The 17,951-nt window shown below is 42.1% G+C and overlaps 1 protein-coding gene across 1 annotated transcript in view; it reads left to right on the top strand.

Annotated features, from left to right (window-relative positions):
- The window catches only part of MTCL1 (microtubule crosslinking factor 1), a 123,700-nt gene extending 118,504 nt beyond the window's left edge, over nucleotides 1-5,196 (top strand). The window contains 2 exon segments of the mRNA XM_063130572.1: nucleotides 3,992-4,168; nucleotides 4,170-5,196. Coding sequence (XP_062986642.1) covers nucleotides 3,992-4,168; nucleotides 4,170-4,220 — 228 coding nt within the window. The 3' untranslated portion in view covers nucleotides 4,221-5,196.
- The last annotated feature ends 12,755 nt before the right edge of the window (nucleotides 5,197-17,951 follow it).

Genomic DNA, 17,951 nt, shown 5'->3' with positions numbered 1-17,951 from the left:
TGTTGTATCAACATATTATTGGTTATTTCTTGATTAGTTTCCAATACAAGAGCTCTATAATAATCTTAAATCTCTGATTGCTGCCATTTTATTGACTGCATTCCTGATTTATTTATTTATTACATTTTTATACCGCCCAATAGCCGAAGCTCTCTGGGCGGTTCACAAAAATTAAAACCATGAAGAGCATAATAAAACAACCCACAATCTAAAAACAGAAATACAAAATACAGTATAAAAAGCACAACCAGGATAAAACCACTCAGCAGAAGTTGATATAAGATTAAAATACAGAATTAAAACAGTAAAAAATTAAGTGTAAGTTAAAATTAGTTGTTAAAATACTGAGAGAATAAAAAGGTCTTCAGCTGATGACGAAAGTAGTACAGTGTAGGCACCAGGCGGACCTCTCTCGGGAGCTCATTCCACAGCCAGGGTGCCTGAACGGAGAAAGCCCTCCTCCTAGTAGCCACCTGCCTCACTTCCTTTGGCAGGGGCTCATGGAGAAGGACCACTGTGGATGATCTTAAGGTCCGGGCAGGTACATATGGGAGGAGGCATTCCTTCAAATAACCTGGCCCCAAACCGTTTAGGGCTTCGAATGTTAGTTCCAACACTTTGAATCGGGCCCGGACCTGGACTGGCAGCCAATGAAGTTGTAAAAGGACTGGCGTAATGTGGTCTCGCCGGAGGCCTCAATTCAGCATGATTGTAAAGGGAAACGTTCTGTCTTGATGGTAATGAGATTTAGTCCTTGTTTAAGGCCTGAGTTTTCAACATATGCTCATCTTTACAAAATGTAGAATATGTACCAGATGTAAACAGTCTGTCTACTGTATTTTCTGGGAACCTTATCCAGAAAGTGTTCTGGTGGCCAATGCCTCTTTACAGTGAAGGGGCTTTAACCCTCAGGGTAGTTTGAAGACAACACCATGAATGCAACCTTTCTCTCTCTCTCTCTTTCTCTCTTTCTCTCTCTCTCTTTCTCTTCATTCCATGATATTCATCTTTTGTGCGTCCTTTCTCTCTCCTTTGTTTATTGTCTGAGTCTGCAATTCTGGCCTTAGCTAGACAGGGCTTTATCCTGGGGCGAACCCAGGGATCTTCCCTGTGCATCCACATGACGCACAGGGGATCCCAGGATAAGGGAGAGATCATCCCTCCTTTGCCCCGGGATAGAGCCCTCCACTTTGGGCCCAGTTTTTCTGCGGTCTCGGGCTGAGCCCGAGACTGCAGAACCATTGCCGCGGGTTGACCTGGCTCCGCGTGATTCGTCACGCGGAGCTGGGAGCTGCACCCATCAGGGGTAGGGTGGGGAGAGCGGGGAAATTAAATTAGTTTTTTAAAAAAGCTTTCGGCGCTCGTGCACTCCTGTCGCTTTAAAAAAATGGTGGGCGCGACACCTCTTCTCCTGAGGTCGTCATGCCTCACGTGTAAATGGAGGAGGGATCTCACGATAATCACATCGCGGGATCTTCCCTCCTCCTTCGTGGATTAAAAGGTAAGTCAAGCTAAGGCCACTATGTGCAGTTACCTGAGAATAAGTTCTGCTGAATTCAGTGGGTCTTACTTCTCAGTAAACACAATTAAGATTGTGATTCAAGACCACTCAGTAGCCATTTGTTGACTTCATGTGTTACCAGTTTTTCGCCTCCTTTGCTCCATATTTATGGTGTGATATAGTAAATCTGTCACTCCATTTGACTTGTGGCTTTGTCTGTTATCAATCCATAACTGTTCCTATGTGGTATTTAACTCCCAGCTTTGTCTACTGACAGTGTACATTTTGGTCTTATTTTAGTATAGCTTGCACATGACTCTCTCACCTGAATAGTGATTGCACCCCCAGTGTGTACTTTTCTCATTTATGTATTGACAACCTTAGCACCTTTTTACTTTTAGATTTTCTTAGGGTACATAGTGAAAAGCTGAGAGGATTCTGATCTTACGCTTTGGCAATTTTACACGTCTGTAGTTAGTCCTTGGAACACCAGGTGTGTGAAAAATTGTCCATTCTGTAGGAAGGCCTATAATCGTGAGCAGTCGTAATCAGTTGTTAAATATAAATAAACTGCCAACATGAAACATTATAGTTAGAGGTTGCCTACTCCAAAGGAAAGCAGGCCTTCATATTGTGCCAATGCAAATTGATATTGAAATTTCAATCCATTCAGTTTAGTTCCCCTGTCCTCAGTGTTTCCTCTTCAGTACACCTGGGTTGCAGTTTGATTTGGGCTATACCCAAGGCTGGCATTGCCATGAAGCAATGGAAGCAGTGTACTTCAGATGACAGATTTTGAAAGTGGCACCATATTTCTGCCGCCAGCATTGATCAGTATGTACAATCCATCTCCATCATCACCACCACTCCATCCAAATGAGCTCTAGTCAAATGAAGATTTTGATTTGTCAGTTCAAGTAAACAAAATGCCACACCTGGAACTACCTGGAGCGCCTTGTAAAGAGCAAATTGGGGTGTTTCCAGAGGAGGCTGTTATCATGCATTTGCCTTCCCTCATTCATAGAATATTACAGGGGTCCAGATGATGATGATGTCTTCCATGTGAACCCCTCCTCTGTTTTCCCACTGCTTCTTCTGTCTTTTTCTTTCTGCAAAAATCCATTAACAATAAAAAGTTGAAATACTGTGCCAAGCCTTTGGATTGGAAGCACTTCAAGCCATCTGTTTGGAAGCACCTTTAGTTATTGTTTCTTTATTTATTGCATTTATATTCTGCCTTCGTTCCACTTGCTTGGAACGCAAGGTGGCTTACATGATCTTCCTCCTTCTCTCCATTTTATCCCCACAACAACCCTGTGGATTAGGCTGAGAGGCAGTGACTGGTCCAAAGTCACCCAGTGAGTTTCATGGCTAGGCCAGGACTAGAACTACAGTCCAACACTCTAACCACTACACCATACTGGTTGTTTTACTACTGCCATTCAATGATGGTGGTTTATCTACGTCTGTTTTAAGTCCATAGTGTTACTTAGTAATATCTATCGTCTTGTTGCTGTTTGGTCCAACCGGCTTTTAAATTCAGTACACTGAGAAGAATCACAGATTCTATTCAGTTTTCTTTCATCATAATTGTAAGGAGACTCTATTCTGAAATGAACTTGACCAATTGTCAGCTCACAACCAAATGCAACATCTGAAATTGTTGAGAATTACCTTCAGATATTTGGATGACACTTAACATAACAGAGCTGCCTCTGATCATTTATTTTAGCTCCATTTGCAACAATATTCATAAATATGAACATGTTCAAGTAATTCTCCTGGTTTTGCATGCAGATAGTTTGGGCCAAACTGGATCTGAACAGCAGGAGGCATGTGGTGCAGACTCTGGTCTGTTTCAAACCTCTATAAGGCAGTTTGTGTGTGTGGAGGGGAGTGGGCACAATTTGAATGACACTATGAGCAAGTGGAATAGAGTTAATTCTCCCTATTTACTCAACCTCTTCCTCCCAAATAATTTTGTAGCCATCTTTCTCACAATTAGGGCTCCAAGACCAGAAGAAACCCCCACTGGGAGAAAAACTGGTATAAAAACTGGGTTTAGGTGGGAAAGTGTAAATAAATAAATAAAGTGTGGATAAAGGGGAGGTTTCAGTTCCTGTTTCTCTTATTGTACCTTAAACTGCCCACCCCCAGACCCATTGGCAGGACTCAGTGTGGGTCTTAACATTGTTTTGTCTAGTTATACCCTATCTTTCCTTCTGTGGTTAAAGAATACTAGCGAGTGACTGTCAGATGCACCCATCCATTTAAACTCTTCACTTTATTCTTTCATGTGTCTCTTCACTGGTTATGGGGAAAATGTCAAAGATTTAAGACTACAAAAATGAGTTTGCTTCTGCTTTGGATTCTTTCCCCCCCAAATTACTTACGTTTAGATTTAGCATTTGTTTTCTTCCATTGTGTAATGTATTGTGCAATACACAAATTGTTAATTTTGTTCCTCTCCATTTTTTCCCCACAACAAAGGAACTACCTTGTTCCGCACTAGCTCCACCCCTAGAATCCTGCTTCTCCCGACCAGAGAGACCAGCAAATCGGCGCCCACCTTCCCGATGGGCCTCACATCCCCCTACTGCCTCACTGTCTCAGTTAACTGGGGAGGACTATGGAAGCGAGGAACTGCCATTGGAGAACCTAAACCAGTGATGCAAGTCTGCATGAATTATCACAGAATAATTCACTGTCTTTTGCATAGTAGCACCATTACCATGGCCAGTCTCTGTCAGTGAGAAGAGCTCAAGTTGCAGAAGTCAAAAGAATGTTCTAGAATACAGCTGCTTAAGTGTACAACATGAGAAACAGATGTTTCTGGAATGAAACAGTTAATGTGCCTGTAATAACTTATTTTTTTTCATAACTCAGAAAACTATTTTTGCCTCCATCTTTTCTACACACAGTATATTAACTAAAGGGTCTAAAAGATATACAATTAAAGGTAAGGTTTTAAATAAGCGTACTTTGCGTCTTAAGGGAAATGGAATGTGTTCGCTTGCTCGCTCGCTCTTGCTCTCTGACTACTGACTGCCTTCTGTTATATTTGCACTGTTAAGGTTTGGGTTTTGTTGGCTGTTTTTCTGTGTCTTTTTGATTTGAAATTGGAATCTAATTTTGTTAATCTTACTCGGTTGTTATTTTGAAAAAGAAAAAGGAAATTCATAAAGGTGCTTTAGCATGTCTGGAGCAGTAAATTTTAAGTAGTGAAGAAAGCCATTGAACTAGTTGACTAGAGTTGTCTTAAATAAACTAGAGGGGACTGCAGGGAATAAGAAATGTTTAGAAAAGAGGGGGGAGCCTCAGACGGTCTTAATGAAGTGAGCTGTACAATATACACACAAAAGATTTGCATGTCTTTAGGTTCCTAGCACTTTAGTGCATGTACATACTGCTAGTGTACTCTCACTGTCACATCAATGCGTCTCGATCTCTTTCACTGTTATACTGTTGTGAATTTATCTGTACTGTACTTTTAATGTTGGTATTCTTGCATTGATTGTACAAACAAAATTTTTAAATAATGGTTCAAAGTGTTTAACTGACTATGTACAGTGTTTATTGAAAACTTCCCTGATTTGGGGGAACGCACTGAGAACTCTGGGCATATTAAACTGTAACTGGTCTTGTTTTAAGAGTCTGTTTGAGACCATGTGGCGTGGAAATAAACTCCTCAGTATTTACAAATTGCTGGAGTACTTTCAAGTTTTTTTATTTCTAAAGTTGTGCCATGCCTCCCCTCTCCCTCAGCTCCAGTGGTCAGGCCAAATTAACAAGTTTCCTTAACAAAGTAGCAGTGTATTAATATGAGCAAACGGATATGTACCAAAGTAACTGAATATATGGAATATGGAGAACTATGTCAAGATAGATACTTCTCTTTGTTGTGCAAAAAATAATAATCTAGTTCACTAGAATGACAGATTCTTTTTTCATATTTGCTTTGATTTTTTTTTACTCTGTACAGTGGTGTTTGATCACAGGTATATGCTGATCCCATCTATCAAAACAGAATAAAATAAAACCCAGATTTAATGCAGGCTTGTACCTTTCCACCCACATTTCATGTGCATTGTAAGAAGTAAAGTGAGCAGAGAAACATGACAAGAGAATTCCACTGAAGACCTTGATAATCTTAATAATAATAACCTTAATACAGGTTAAGAATGGGCAGAGGCATCATATATTTGCTATTATTACCAATATCTTTGCTCTAATAGGTTTTCTGGGCATAGATGCTTCAAAGGTATCCTGGATGACTAATGCTGTGCGATCTGGAACCATTTTTCAACCACACCTAGTACCACATTTTCATATCTGCCTCATTCCTTATAGACTGCTTCAGTGCCTGTTGGCACCCTGGTCCTGGCTGCTATGTTTCCTTATTATCAGAGACTGTAGGACCTGGCCACGCAGAGAAAAAGGGTTGGACCTGAAAAACCCGAGCCAAGTGTGGGTGCATGGAGGCCAAGTTGTAAGTGAGCACAATATGCAAGACTGAAGACAATGACCTTAGCTAGACCAGGTGAAATCCTGGGGCGAACCCCAGGATCGTCCCTGTGCATCCACATGACGCACAGGGTATCCCGGGATCAGGGAGGGATGATGCCTCCCTTGCCCCAAGATCTCGCCCTCCCCTTTGGGCCCGCTTTTTCCATGGTCCCGGGCTGAGCCTTCCTGTTTTTAAAATAATGGTGGGCACAACACCTCTACTCCTGAGGTCGTCGTGCCTCACGTGTAAATGGAGGAGGGATCTCGCATTAATCACAACACAAGATCTTCCCTCTTCCATCACGGACTATGAGGTAGGTCTAGCTAAGGCCTATATTTACAATGTTTATTGCTTAAACAAATGGTGTGGAAGTTAAGAAAGCTGCCCTAACTTGCCACTTCGGCTATTGGGCGGTATAGAAATGTAATAAATAAATAAATAAATAAATAAATAAATAAATAAATGCTTTTTGGTGCATGGGTGACTGTGTAGGCATATTAGGTTATATCCAGTGCTGCTCTTCCATTCACAGAACTCCTTCCATTCATGGAAGGTTCTGTGATCCAGTAGAGGCTTCCATGAATGGAAAAGGGAGAAGTGATGTTCGCTAGTCATTATAGTCTGTGCGTCCCTCAAAAATATGCTCCAGAACAGTGAGGGGTGGGACAAAGGGAGGGGAGAATTCTCAAAAATCACTTTCCCCATCTCTTCCATTCATGAAAGCCTCTGCCATATCAAAGAGCTTCCCTGAACAGAGTAGCAACAATGTACACAGTTTCTACATTTGATCTGTTACTCTGGCTTTTCATTATTATTTTGTTTTAATTTTGGTTAGCTTGTTGGTATTGACTTTTTGGTTTTATGATTGTAAACTTCCCTGCAGGCATTGACCAGTTGGACAGAATACAAATCTAACAAATAAAGTATTAGGTGTTCTCCTAAACCAAAGATTTTTTTGATTCTATAATTAGAATTTCAATGGAATTTATTTCAAGATAGGGCTGCAACAGCATACAAATGCTTGTTAATTTAATTGGAATTTTATACCTACTTAGCTTGGAGTAAGGACTGGCCCTATCATTAGGTAGAGTGAGGTGGTCGCTTCAGGCAACAGAAGTTGGGAGGTAGCAGCGAAATGTTGGAGGAGAGCGCTGTGGGTTATGCAGGCTGTTCTGTGCCCCCTAAGCTAGCTTGCTGCCTTCAGGTGGAGTACAGGACAATGTCCCATTGTCAGTGTTGAAGAAAGAGTCAACACTGTTTTGTACATGGAATAGGAGAGGGAGCCATCTTGTTCTTTGCCTCAAGCAGCAAAATGTCTTGGGCTGGCCCTGTTGGAGTAAGTTCCTTGAACTCAGTGGAATTTCTTCTGAGTATATATATATATATATATATATATATATATATATATATATTAGGGTGACAAACTGTCAGGATTTCCCCGGATTTGTCCTGGTTTTTGTTCTTTCCATGGTGTCGGGGGATTTTCTATAATTTTCAATAATGTCCTGGAATGACACACCTTCCTCTTTAAGGCTGCCATTAGCATGGCAGGAGGGAATGACATGCTTTCTTGAGGCACATCATTCCCCCACCCCGAGCTCCAATTGAGGTCTTAAAGGGGAAAGTGGGTCATTCGTGGACATTATAGAAAAGGCCCCAATTGGAGTGGATGGTGGTGGTGCAGAATGAAATCCTTTCCCCTCCTCCACTCCAATCGGGTTCTTTAAGGTGGCGGGGGAATAACGTACTTTCTGCAGGACTCAGAAAGCTGCTTCCCCCCACACACACTAGGTGTCCTCTTTTTTGGTTTCCCAAATATGGTCACCCTAATATATATCATTGGCAGATGCTTGCTTAAAGCACCTCAAAACAGCTGTATTTTAAGAGACATGCAAATATCACATAAAACGATCGTGAGGTTAGCTAGAAGACTTTGGGCCTATTCACACGCAACTGGGGGAAGGAAGGGTGGTTAGGGTAACTATGAAGCAGGGAAAGTTAGCAAAACCACAATGTGCATGCCTGTCACACAGTGCGATTTACTTACCACTCCCTACTCCCTGGTGACTCTATCCTCCTCCTGCCACTGTGGCCACATATCCCAGTGGCCACTGCAACAGGAATCAGGTTGTGCCAGACACTGTAGCCAGCACTCAGCGATTTCTACCATCGAGAATGCCTGACTGTGCCAGCTAGAGCATTGCTGGAAGTTGCAGTTATGCCGTTTTTCATGGAACTGCTGTTTTAACCACTGGAGATCCTGACAGACAACATGGAAAGCCACCATGGGGGCCCTTAACCTCACTACAAGTGGGTGTTTACCTGGGTTGGTTTATTGGCCGTTGTTGTCAGGTTTTTCTTCCCCCACGCAACATGCTAACCCACCATGGTTCGCTTCCCAATGCTAATCACATTGGCTTTGAGTTACATATGAACAGGCCCTTCATCTTTTCATTATAAAGCAGACACACCATTCTATGTGATGCCTGCATGTTATGCTTCTGATTTGTTTTTAAGATGTAGGCATGTAATGGGGAAATGCTATGCCTTAGGCTTCCAATCAACAATAAGAGATTTCAAATTAGTAATTTGGTAGTGAAAAATGAGCCAGAAATAGCTCAGATAAAGTATTAGATAAGTGGAAAATTGCAAATTTTATTAGAACTCCCAGCTCTCTTATTTCAAACACAAGTCTCAAAGAATCAGATTGAATCAGTTCATAAATTTTAGTAGAAAAGTCAGTTGAAGTAGTTCATATAATCCTGCTCAGAAGAGCATGATACAACAAGAATCTAGGCTGCTGCAGTCTTGTCATGACAGTAGGAATGCTGTTACCAGCTGAAGTGGTCAGTCATATATCTAAAGAGACAGAACTGATTGCAGCAGTTCTGGCTAGGTAAAAAGAAACACTCCCTTCCAAATTAACTCTAATGCTAATATTGGTCAGGGAAAGTCATTTCTTCATTTCCTTAGGTAAAAAAATTGTAATCTAGAAATATAGATACCCTGTTTTCCTTTACAAGGTTCAAATGGGAAAACAGATGATAAGAAATATAGCCTAGGGCTTATTTAAATATTCATGCTCAATCTTTAAAAAAGAAAAGCAAAAGAGAGACAGACTCAAGGCGTACAAAACTACTTAATGACTTAGAAGTGATATTTGCTCTCTAGAATCAGTGAGCACAGCCAAGCCATCGGATTAGTCCTCAGCTATCCTGAAATAGTAAGGTGTGTCAAGATAAGCAGCTTGCTATGGTTTGTCAAGTAAACTGCTTACATAACTGTAGGAATTACTGGAACAAGAGGCTGGCTGAACCCAAGGAGCCAGAAAAGACAAGAGAGGGAGTTAAATGTATAGGGAAGCATTTCAAAAGATCTGAAATCCACGTTACATATCCTGTAGCCAAATTAAAGCATTATATATCCTGTAGCCAAATATCCTGTAACAGGCAGCATCAAATGTGTCACCAAGGATTTTAAAACTGTCCAGACTTTCATTTTTGACTACTGTGACAGCTTTATTTTTCTATTTTAGCAAACACTTTTTCTTTGTTAATATGAATCTGAATCTGAAGTGCAAGTCTGGAAGACATTTACAGTGCAATCCTATACATGTCTGGTTAGCAGTAAGCCCTTTTGACTTCAGTGTTGCTTTCTCCCAGGTAACTCCTAAAGAGAACAAACTCAGATGTTTAAAATGCTGTGGGCCACCAGGTGTAGTTGTGCTGATGAACTATGCCAACAAATTAAAGGACTAAGCAAAGGCTTACAAATCTATAAGTATGTTGCCTGCAGCTTAGATTTTTATTATGATACTTCTCCCTCCATATTTTTGTTGCATTACTGCTGGCCTCTGAGAGGTCTGTTTTACAATTCTGATTAGATGGTTTCTGGTTGGTTTAAAAGATTAGGCATTTTCACACAAAGACGTTTCACAGATCATGATCCTCCAGTGTTCGTACTCCTCCAACTGGAAATATCTTTTAGAGACTTCTTGACCCCTTGGCTTTCATAGCCTGAAAAAAATAATGTGATATTTCTTGTTTCTTAACTAGTGTCTTTCTAGAAGGGATGGACAGAATTATCAAGAAGTTTTGTTCTTTCATCTAATCTCATTGGCTTTATATATTAAAAAAAAAATTAGCTCTTCCTCTCCTTGCTCTGGTACTAGTTATAGGACCATGGGAAGAGCAGACAATGCAGTGCTCTAAACAATGCAAACCTAAGCACATACTATAACTGGATAAGCTTGTGTGTTTTCATTGGGATGCACTGTAGCTATGAACAGATCAAAAAGTTGCCATCGTAAAAAGAGAGGAAAGAAATTTTAAAAATCAGAATATGAAATCGCTCATTTTACTGTCACTGAGTTTGAAAAGGACACTGCATAACCCTTATCAGATGAACATATGTTATGACTTTTGTTAAATGTTAACAAATATGATTCTCATTAAAAAATTGTTGTATTCACAGTGATTTTTTTTTTTAAAAAAAAACTTTCTCAGGATCATGAAATATTTTCCTAGCTCTTTTAGAACAGAGGTACTGAAGTCAGAAGCTTCAATTTTATTCTACAGCTTCCTTCTTTCTTAATCTTTGGATCTGGTATCAGTCAATCTTTATTTACAGTCAATGGACCATTATTATAGCATACAGGTACAGGGTAATGGAACTGTAGAGCACCAAAGTCATATTCACAAAAACCTCATTCAAAGGGACAAAATAGAGTGGGTGAAAAAACTGAAGAGCTATGATGACCATGAAGAAAGTGGTGGAAGAAAGCCCCTTTCTTGCCCTTGTGACAGAGTGCTACATCTCACTTTTGAATGGTGAACACTGCAAGGAGTAGCCCACCCTGACAAAAGCTTCACCAGCTCAACCACAAATATGAGGAAAGACAGTCTGTAACTGCAGACAGATACACTATGTGATCTAAATCATATTCCCAGATCCCTTGTAATGTCACAAAAGAGGCTGAGGCACAACTCTCAAACCAAATACAGCTGTGTACAAAATAGGAATTGCAACTCAAAATCCTCTGCAACATTGTGAAGGATCTTGGACTACATCTCTCAGACGACATTATTGCCATCCTAGGAGACCCTTTGTGGAGTTGGGCAAGTTTTGATCATGTGTACCTTTCTGCTCAGAACTCACCATTCTTACTGGAGAACTGAATGTGCATCCCTCCACACCATCCCCGCCTTCTTCACAAAGGTCCCAGAGACCTCTGTCCATCTGTAAGGGTTGGTGAAGATTGGAGTCCTTCTAGGCCATGCTGCTAAGGCAGGAGTGCCCTCCTAGGCCATTTCCTCATTGCTTAATTTGCACACACTACACATAAGCAACATAGTTCGGGTATTCAAATTAACGCCCTTCACCCATTGAGGGATAGTCTGGGATCACATCCAGCCATGTCCCCTGACAACAAAATTCCCACAGTCATACATCTAGCACATGTGGGAAGAGGGTCCTATGTCCACCACCACCCCATTTGACTGAGATGTTGGGCCAATCAGCTTTCCTCCTTGCATGGAAGATCAACATGTGTATGTTGACACATGTGCAGGGCTGCTTCTCATGAGCTAATTGCATGACCAGCAGGGAGGTACGGCTACCAGTATGTCAGTCGACTTCACAAAAATTGCAATGAAGAAACAACAACAATTAAGGCTCTGACTGTCAGAGCCATTTCCATAACAAAACATTACTCTGGGGATCATTTCAAATGTGAGATAGCATCCTTTTCAACAGAAGCCACAGTTGGGGGGGGGGGCATCCACAAATCGCATTTATGTAATTCCCCATAGACCTTCCTGACTGTGTTTCATAACTTTCAACCAAAATGGTCTATAGGTTTTACTTGCAGTGCATTTTAAATCTCTGCTTTAAAAGCTCATTGCTTTATCAATAAAATGGAAATAATATAGACTTCCTTCACAAAGTGTTGTGAGGTGAGTGACATAATGGTTGTAAAGCACTTTGCTATAGTAATTTTAACTTTCCTCCAATTCCAAGTAATTTTAACTTTCCTCCAAATCCGAGTAATTTTAACCTCCAATTCTGTATGACGTTCTTTAAAACAGCTAGACATTTTCCAGTTTGGGGATTGTGGGAAAAGATACATGTCTGAGACCTATTCACGTGGCAAGCATTCCTCCACACAATCCTGTTCACTGGTATATATGAGGATGTGGTGGAGAAAAACTGCTGTGAACAACCTCCATACACAGGGACCTGGCAGCTCCTTCTTTGATCACAGCTGCTGAGGAAAGTGCAATTGTGACCCTAGAAATCACTGGCAGTTCACTACATGTGTAGCCAGAGTTTTCAATTTTCTTTGTGTGACAAACCAACCCACTAGCTGTTGTCATCTCAAAGGTCAATGTTATTAGCCTGTAAAAGAAAAATAATGTGGGATTATTCCTGAATTATTAAGCTTCAGAGGGCTAAGGAGGCAAAAACCCATATTATTAATTCAAAGATTGCAGCTTTCCAGCATGTCATGTCAGCATTAATCATCCAGCCACTTACGTTGCTTTTTTAAAATAGCAAATAATTAGAGCTCCTTTCTAGGGCTGACTAAATAATTTAGCAGAATCATTTCTTCTATCAGGAATGTCTGGAGAAAAGGGCAGCAGCAGGTAGCATGATTAGCAGTTTCCCTAGCATGCACTCTAAGAAACTAAAAACAGAACAAAAAATTTTTTATCACTAAGCTAGGTCCAGGATTACTGTAGGGTGTGGTGTGAACATAACTATGTAATATTTCTTATTTTAAGAGATGTCCTAAATTTTTAGGGCTGTGCACGGACCCCCCAATCCGCTTCGGATCCCGATCCGCAACTTCCGGATCGGGTCCGCTCCATGTCGATTCACCAGTGGTCCGCTTTGCTTCGCTGTGGAGCTCCGGATCTGAATCAGAGCTCTGCGGCGCTGGCGCCAGCCCCAGATGAGGCCCCCTCCCTCCTCCCCCCTTACCTGCGTCCATCCACGGTCCAGCGGCTGCTTCAACTGAGCCTGAGGACTCAAAAAGGAAGATCAGGCCGCAGTTGCGGCCCCGTCTTCTGGTTTGAGTCCTCGGGCTCAGTTGAAGCTGCTGCCGGACCACGGACGGAGGCATGTAAGACCCTTCCTCCCTGCCCCCTTACCTGGCTCCGCTGCCGTTGCCACACAGGCGGCAGCAGCAAGGCCAGGTAAACACCCCCTCGCACACACGACTTACCTGGTCCGCCGCAGCCTGTCACCAGCTTCACTAGAGCCCGCGGCTCAAACCGGAACTGTAGGCCTCGCTTGGGGCCTACACATCTGGGTTGAGCCACGGGCTCTAATGAAGCCGGTGACAGGCTGCGAGAGACCAGGTAAGACCCCCTTCCCCCTTGCCCCCTTACCTGGCTCTGCCGCCGTTGCCGCATGGGCGGCGGCAGGGCCAGGTAAAAAAACCCTCGCGCACACAACTTACCTGGTCCGTCGCAGCCTGTCGCCAGCTTCACTAGAGCCCGCGGCTCAACGCTTGGGGCCTACATTTCCAGGTTGAGCCATGGGTTCTAGTGAAGCCGGCAATGGGCCACGATGGACTAGGTAAGACCCCCCTCCCTCCTGCCCCCTTACCTTGCTCTGCTGCCATTGCCTCACGGCCAGCGCCAGCACCAGGTAAGGCCCCCTTACCTTTTTTTCAGAGCTCCAGATCGAGGCAAAGGATCCGCCTTCATCTCGTTCCGCTCCGCGGCACTCCGCTGCCCCCCCCAATCCTCTTCACCTCCGCCTTAAGGGGAGGCGAAGCACCCCGATCTGCTTCTGCTTCTCCAACCAGAAGAGAAGCAGAGCACAGCCCTATAAATTTTCACACAATCCACAAAACTGACTGGGGGGACATGAGTAGGAAATGTAAAATTGGCAGCATCTAGAAATAAAAGTAGGTGCCACATGGTAATTTGAGATAATGTAGTGGGTAACCCCCTGTCCCAATAACATACCCTACTGGATAGGGTGACCATATGAAAAGGAGGACAGGGCTCCTGCATCTTTAACAGTTCTATAGAAAAGGTAATTTCAGCAGCTGTCATTTATATGTTTGCAACACCTGGTGAAATTCCCTCTTCATCACAACAGTTAGAGCTGCAGGAGTCCTGCCCTCTTTTGCATCTAGACACTTTTATTTATTTATTTATTTATTTATTTATTTATTTATTTATTTATTTATATAGCACTCTACAAAAAAGGGCAGAGCTCCTGCAGCTTTAACTGTTATGATGAAGAGGGGATTTCACTCAGTGCTGCATGAATGCAAATAGGACCTGCTGAAATTCCCTTTTCTACAGAACTGTTAAAGATACAGGAGCCCTGTCCTCTTTTCCAGATGTTCACCCTACTACTGGAGCTATTTTAAATGTTGCCTACATTTATTTTGTCTCAGCCTTGGCTGTAAACAAAGTCGGTCAGTATCTGCTGTCATTACAGTGAATATTTAAAATCTTTACAAAATGCCAGGTATATAACCTCTACTTGTATGGGTCCTATGGGCCTTAATCAGAATAAAACTTGCAAAGATATAACTGAACAAGCATGTCTTTAGTAAGAATTAAATTATTCTAAAAAAATGCAACTATTTCTCAGTGCAAATAAATGCAACGATTGGTCCCCCTGTGTCCAAACAAAAATATGAATTTCTTGCTTGCAACTTTGCAGTAGGCTAGTCTCAAAGTATCTTTGGTTTTTTTCAAGGTGCTGGATGCTTCAGTAGTCCTTTTTGTAGATTCCTTAACTTTAGTCCACTGGACGATCCACAATTAGTAACTCAAACATTGTAGTGCAACGTATTAGCCCTGCGATAATAATATACTTATAACAAATATCAAATGATTCTGCACCCCCTTGCGATTCTGCTGTAGACAAATATCAGTTCAGTTTAGCTTACACAAGGTGATAAGTTCCCATAAATCATGAATCCGTTTTCTATCATTCAGCTTCCCAACAGAACAAACTGACTTTTTAATTGTTTCCTCTCTTAGCTCTCCCTCTGAGTGAGGACTCCACCCCTATCTAGTCTGAAGGGGTTACAAAGGGAGACATTTTTCTCCCTCTCTCAAAATACTAGAACCCGGGGTCATCCCATGAAGCTGATTGGTGGGAGATTCAGGACAGATAAAAGGAACTACTTCTTCAGACAGCGCGTAGTTAAATTATGGAACTCACTACCAAAAGATGTAGTAATGGCCAGCAATTTGGATGGCTTTAAAGGGGGTTGGATAAATTCCTGAAGGCAAAGGCTATCAATGGCTACTAGCCCTGATAGTTGTGTGCTATCTCCAGTATTCAAGGCAGTAAGCCTGTGTGCACCAGTTGCTGAGGAACATGGGTGGGAGGATGCTGTTGCACTATGTCCTTCCTTGTTGGTCCCTGGCCAATGGCTGGTTGGCCACTGTGTGAACAGAGTGCTGGACTAGATGGACCCTCGGTCTGATCCAGCATGGTTCTTCTTATGTTCTTATGCAAAGCATCATGAAAGAAAGAGTGATTGACAGTATACTATGACCTATTTTTTAATCTTGATACCCATTTGGGCAGACCTCCAATGAGTTTATTCTCTTATAGAGAGAATTCAGAATGCTGAGAGAGAAGCATATTCATCTTGAAACTTGTAGAAACGTGGACGGTGTAATTACTCCCTAGAAATAGGTATTTAAAGGGAGAGTAATGCATTATGCACAGAACTTTCCACAGCAGATGTTGAGTGAGAAATACCCCTTAGGCGACTATGCAGAAGACAAATCTAGTGACATATTCTCCCCTTCCAAGATTACACGGGATCTTTAAGAAGGAATTCCAACACACTTGAAGTACTAAAAGATTAAAGACAGCAGAAGAGAAAGTATATGAAGCCAAAAAAAAGTGGGAGTGGGGGTGGGGAGCTGTATGTCACTTGAAATTGGGATTTGAAGCTTATGGTTCTCCTCTAGGGTGACCATATGGAAAAGGAGGACAGGGCTCCTGTATCTTTAACAGTTGTATTGAAAAGGGGATTTCAGCAGGTGTCATTTGTATGTATGCAGCACCTGGGGAAATTCCCTCTTCATCACAAGAGTTAAAGCTGCAGGTGCCCTGCCCTCTTTTAAATCTGGTCACTCTAGTATAGCTCCTGCAGCTTTAACTGTTGTGATGAAGAGGGAATTTCAACAGGTTCTCCATATAGATAAATGACACCTGCTGAAATTCCCTTTTCTATGCAACTGTTAAAGATACAGGAGCCCTGTCCTCCTTTTCATATGGTCACCCGATCTAAGGAATATTTATTTGTATTTGCCAACATGTTTCAGACTTGTGAAGTCCTTCTTCAGGGCAATTCAAGTAAGAGTATAATTTCAATTTTCTCCAGAGCAAAATGATCTCCTTAGACATATCTCTGTTTCCACCCCTTGCCCTTGGCTTTTCTCCCCACTTGTCATCTGTATGCATGCAGCACCTGGTGAAATTCCCCCTTCATCACAACAGTTAAAGCTGTAGGAGCCCTGCCCTCTTTTGTATCTGCTCACGCTAGCATATGCAGCATTAGCTGCCTGTCAATACTTATTGTCTGGTGAACCTTACCTGTTGAATTTAAGAGGTATACAGGTGTTGGTAACTTAACAGATGTATTGACAAGGTTATATACAGCTCCCTGGGAGGAGACCTGCATGTGAGGTAGAGGGGATACTGGGCTGTACATAAGTAGAGTGAACATCTGGAAAGGAGGACAAGGCTCCTGTATCTTTAACAGTTCTGTAGAAAAGGGAATTTCAGCAGGTGCCATTTGCATGCATGCAGCACCGAGTGAAATTCCCTCTTCATCATAACAGTTAAAGCTGCAGGAGCCCTGCCCTTTTTTGTAGAGTGACTAGATGCAAAAGAGGGCAGGACTCCTGCAGCTTTAACTGTTGTGATGAAGAGGGAATTTCACCAGGTGTTGCATGCATATAACTGACAGCTGCTGAAATTACCTTTTCTATAGAACTGTTAAAGATGCAGGAGCCCTGTCCTCCTTTTCATATGGACACCCTATACATAAGGAGAACATGCAGAATTAATTCACTATGCGTGAATACAACACAGCCATCCAGTTTGCATGACCTGAAGCTCACTGTGCCTCATTTAAGCCACAGTGGGTTGCGGTGTCTACTAGTGGCCATTTTGAATATTCAAGTTGTGACAGGCAGTCGCCCCAGCTTCCATAGAGAATTCCTACCTCATATACTGAGAAGCTTTTTCCCACTGCTAGTGCATAAGACAGTTTACATCACTTAGGGAACAATATTATGCTTTCCCAGTCTCATAGCCAGTGAGAATGGGAGGTTTACCAGCATTGTACCAAAAAGCACTGTTCCTTTCTGGGAGTGTATATTGTTTGATGTAATGGAATTTGGATTTCACACTTTCCTCCTCAAACCTGCAAGAAGCAGTTAGCGAGTGTATATGATCTATGTATTAATAATCCCTTTTCAACGATACTCCAAAGGCTTTGCTATAAATGCTTCTCTGGCACTTTAGGAAATGTTACAGCAAATTATCCGTTGGTAATAAATAATGCAGAATGGGTTCCACTGGCAGGGCAAGCACATCCATTAGGTTGGTACTCTCAGATGTGCACTTTGGTTGCAGCAGAAATTGTTTTATTGATCCCCCTCCCCTGTTCAGGTAGTAACATGGATGCTATGAGTCACCATTGCTCATGAACTAAAAGAGATAATTCACCACAGTATCCCTCTGTAGAGCAAGCTAATGGAAAATCGCGAGGTAAGTAAAACTAAAAGTCATTCTTGAGTTGGATTCAGGATCTGCCTTCCACAAGAGGAAAGGCCCAACTTGCAAAAGATTCCTCCACCTAATTTTGTGGGGTCGCCCACATGCAGCAACTTTTCAGAAGACTAGAGCAGCTGCCATGCTTAGGAGATTGCAGGGAAGTCCACT

Source organism: Elgaria multicarinata, chromosome 7, assembly GCF_023053635.1.
Source record: "Elgaria multicarinata webbii isolate HBS135686 ecotype San Diego chromosome 7, rElgMul1.1.pri, whole genome shotgun sequence".
Lineage (NCBI taxonomy): Eukaryota > Metazoa > Chordata > Lepidosauria > Squamata > Anguidae > Elgaria > Elgaria multicarinata.
Note: the sequence above shows the minus strand (reverse complement) of the source record. Positions and strands in the feature narration are given on the sequence as shown.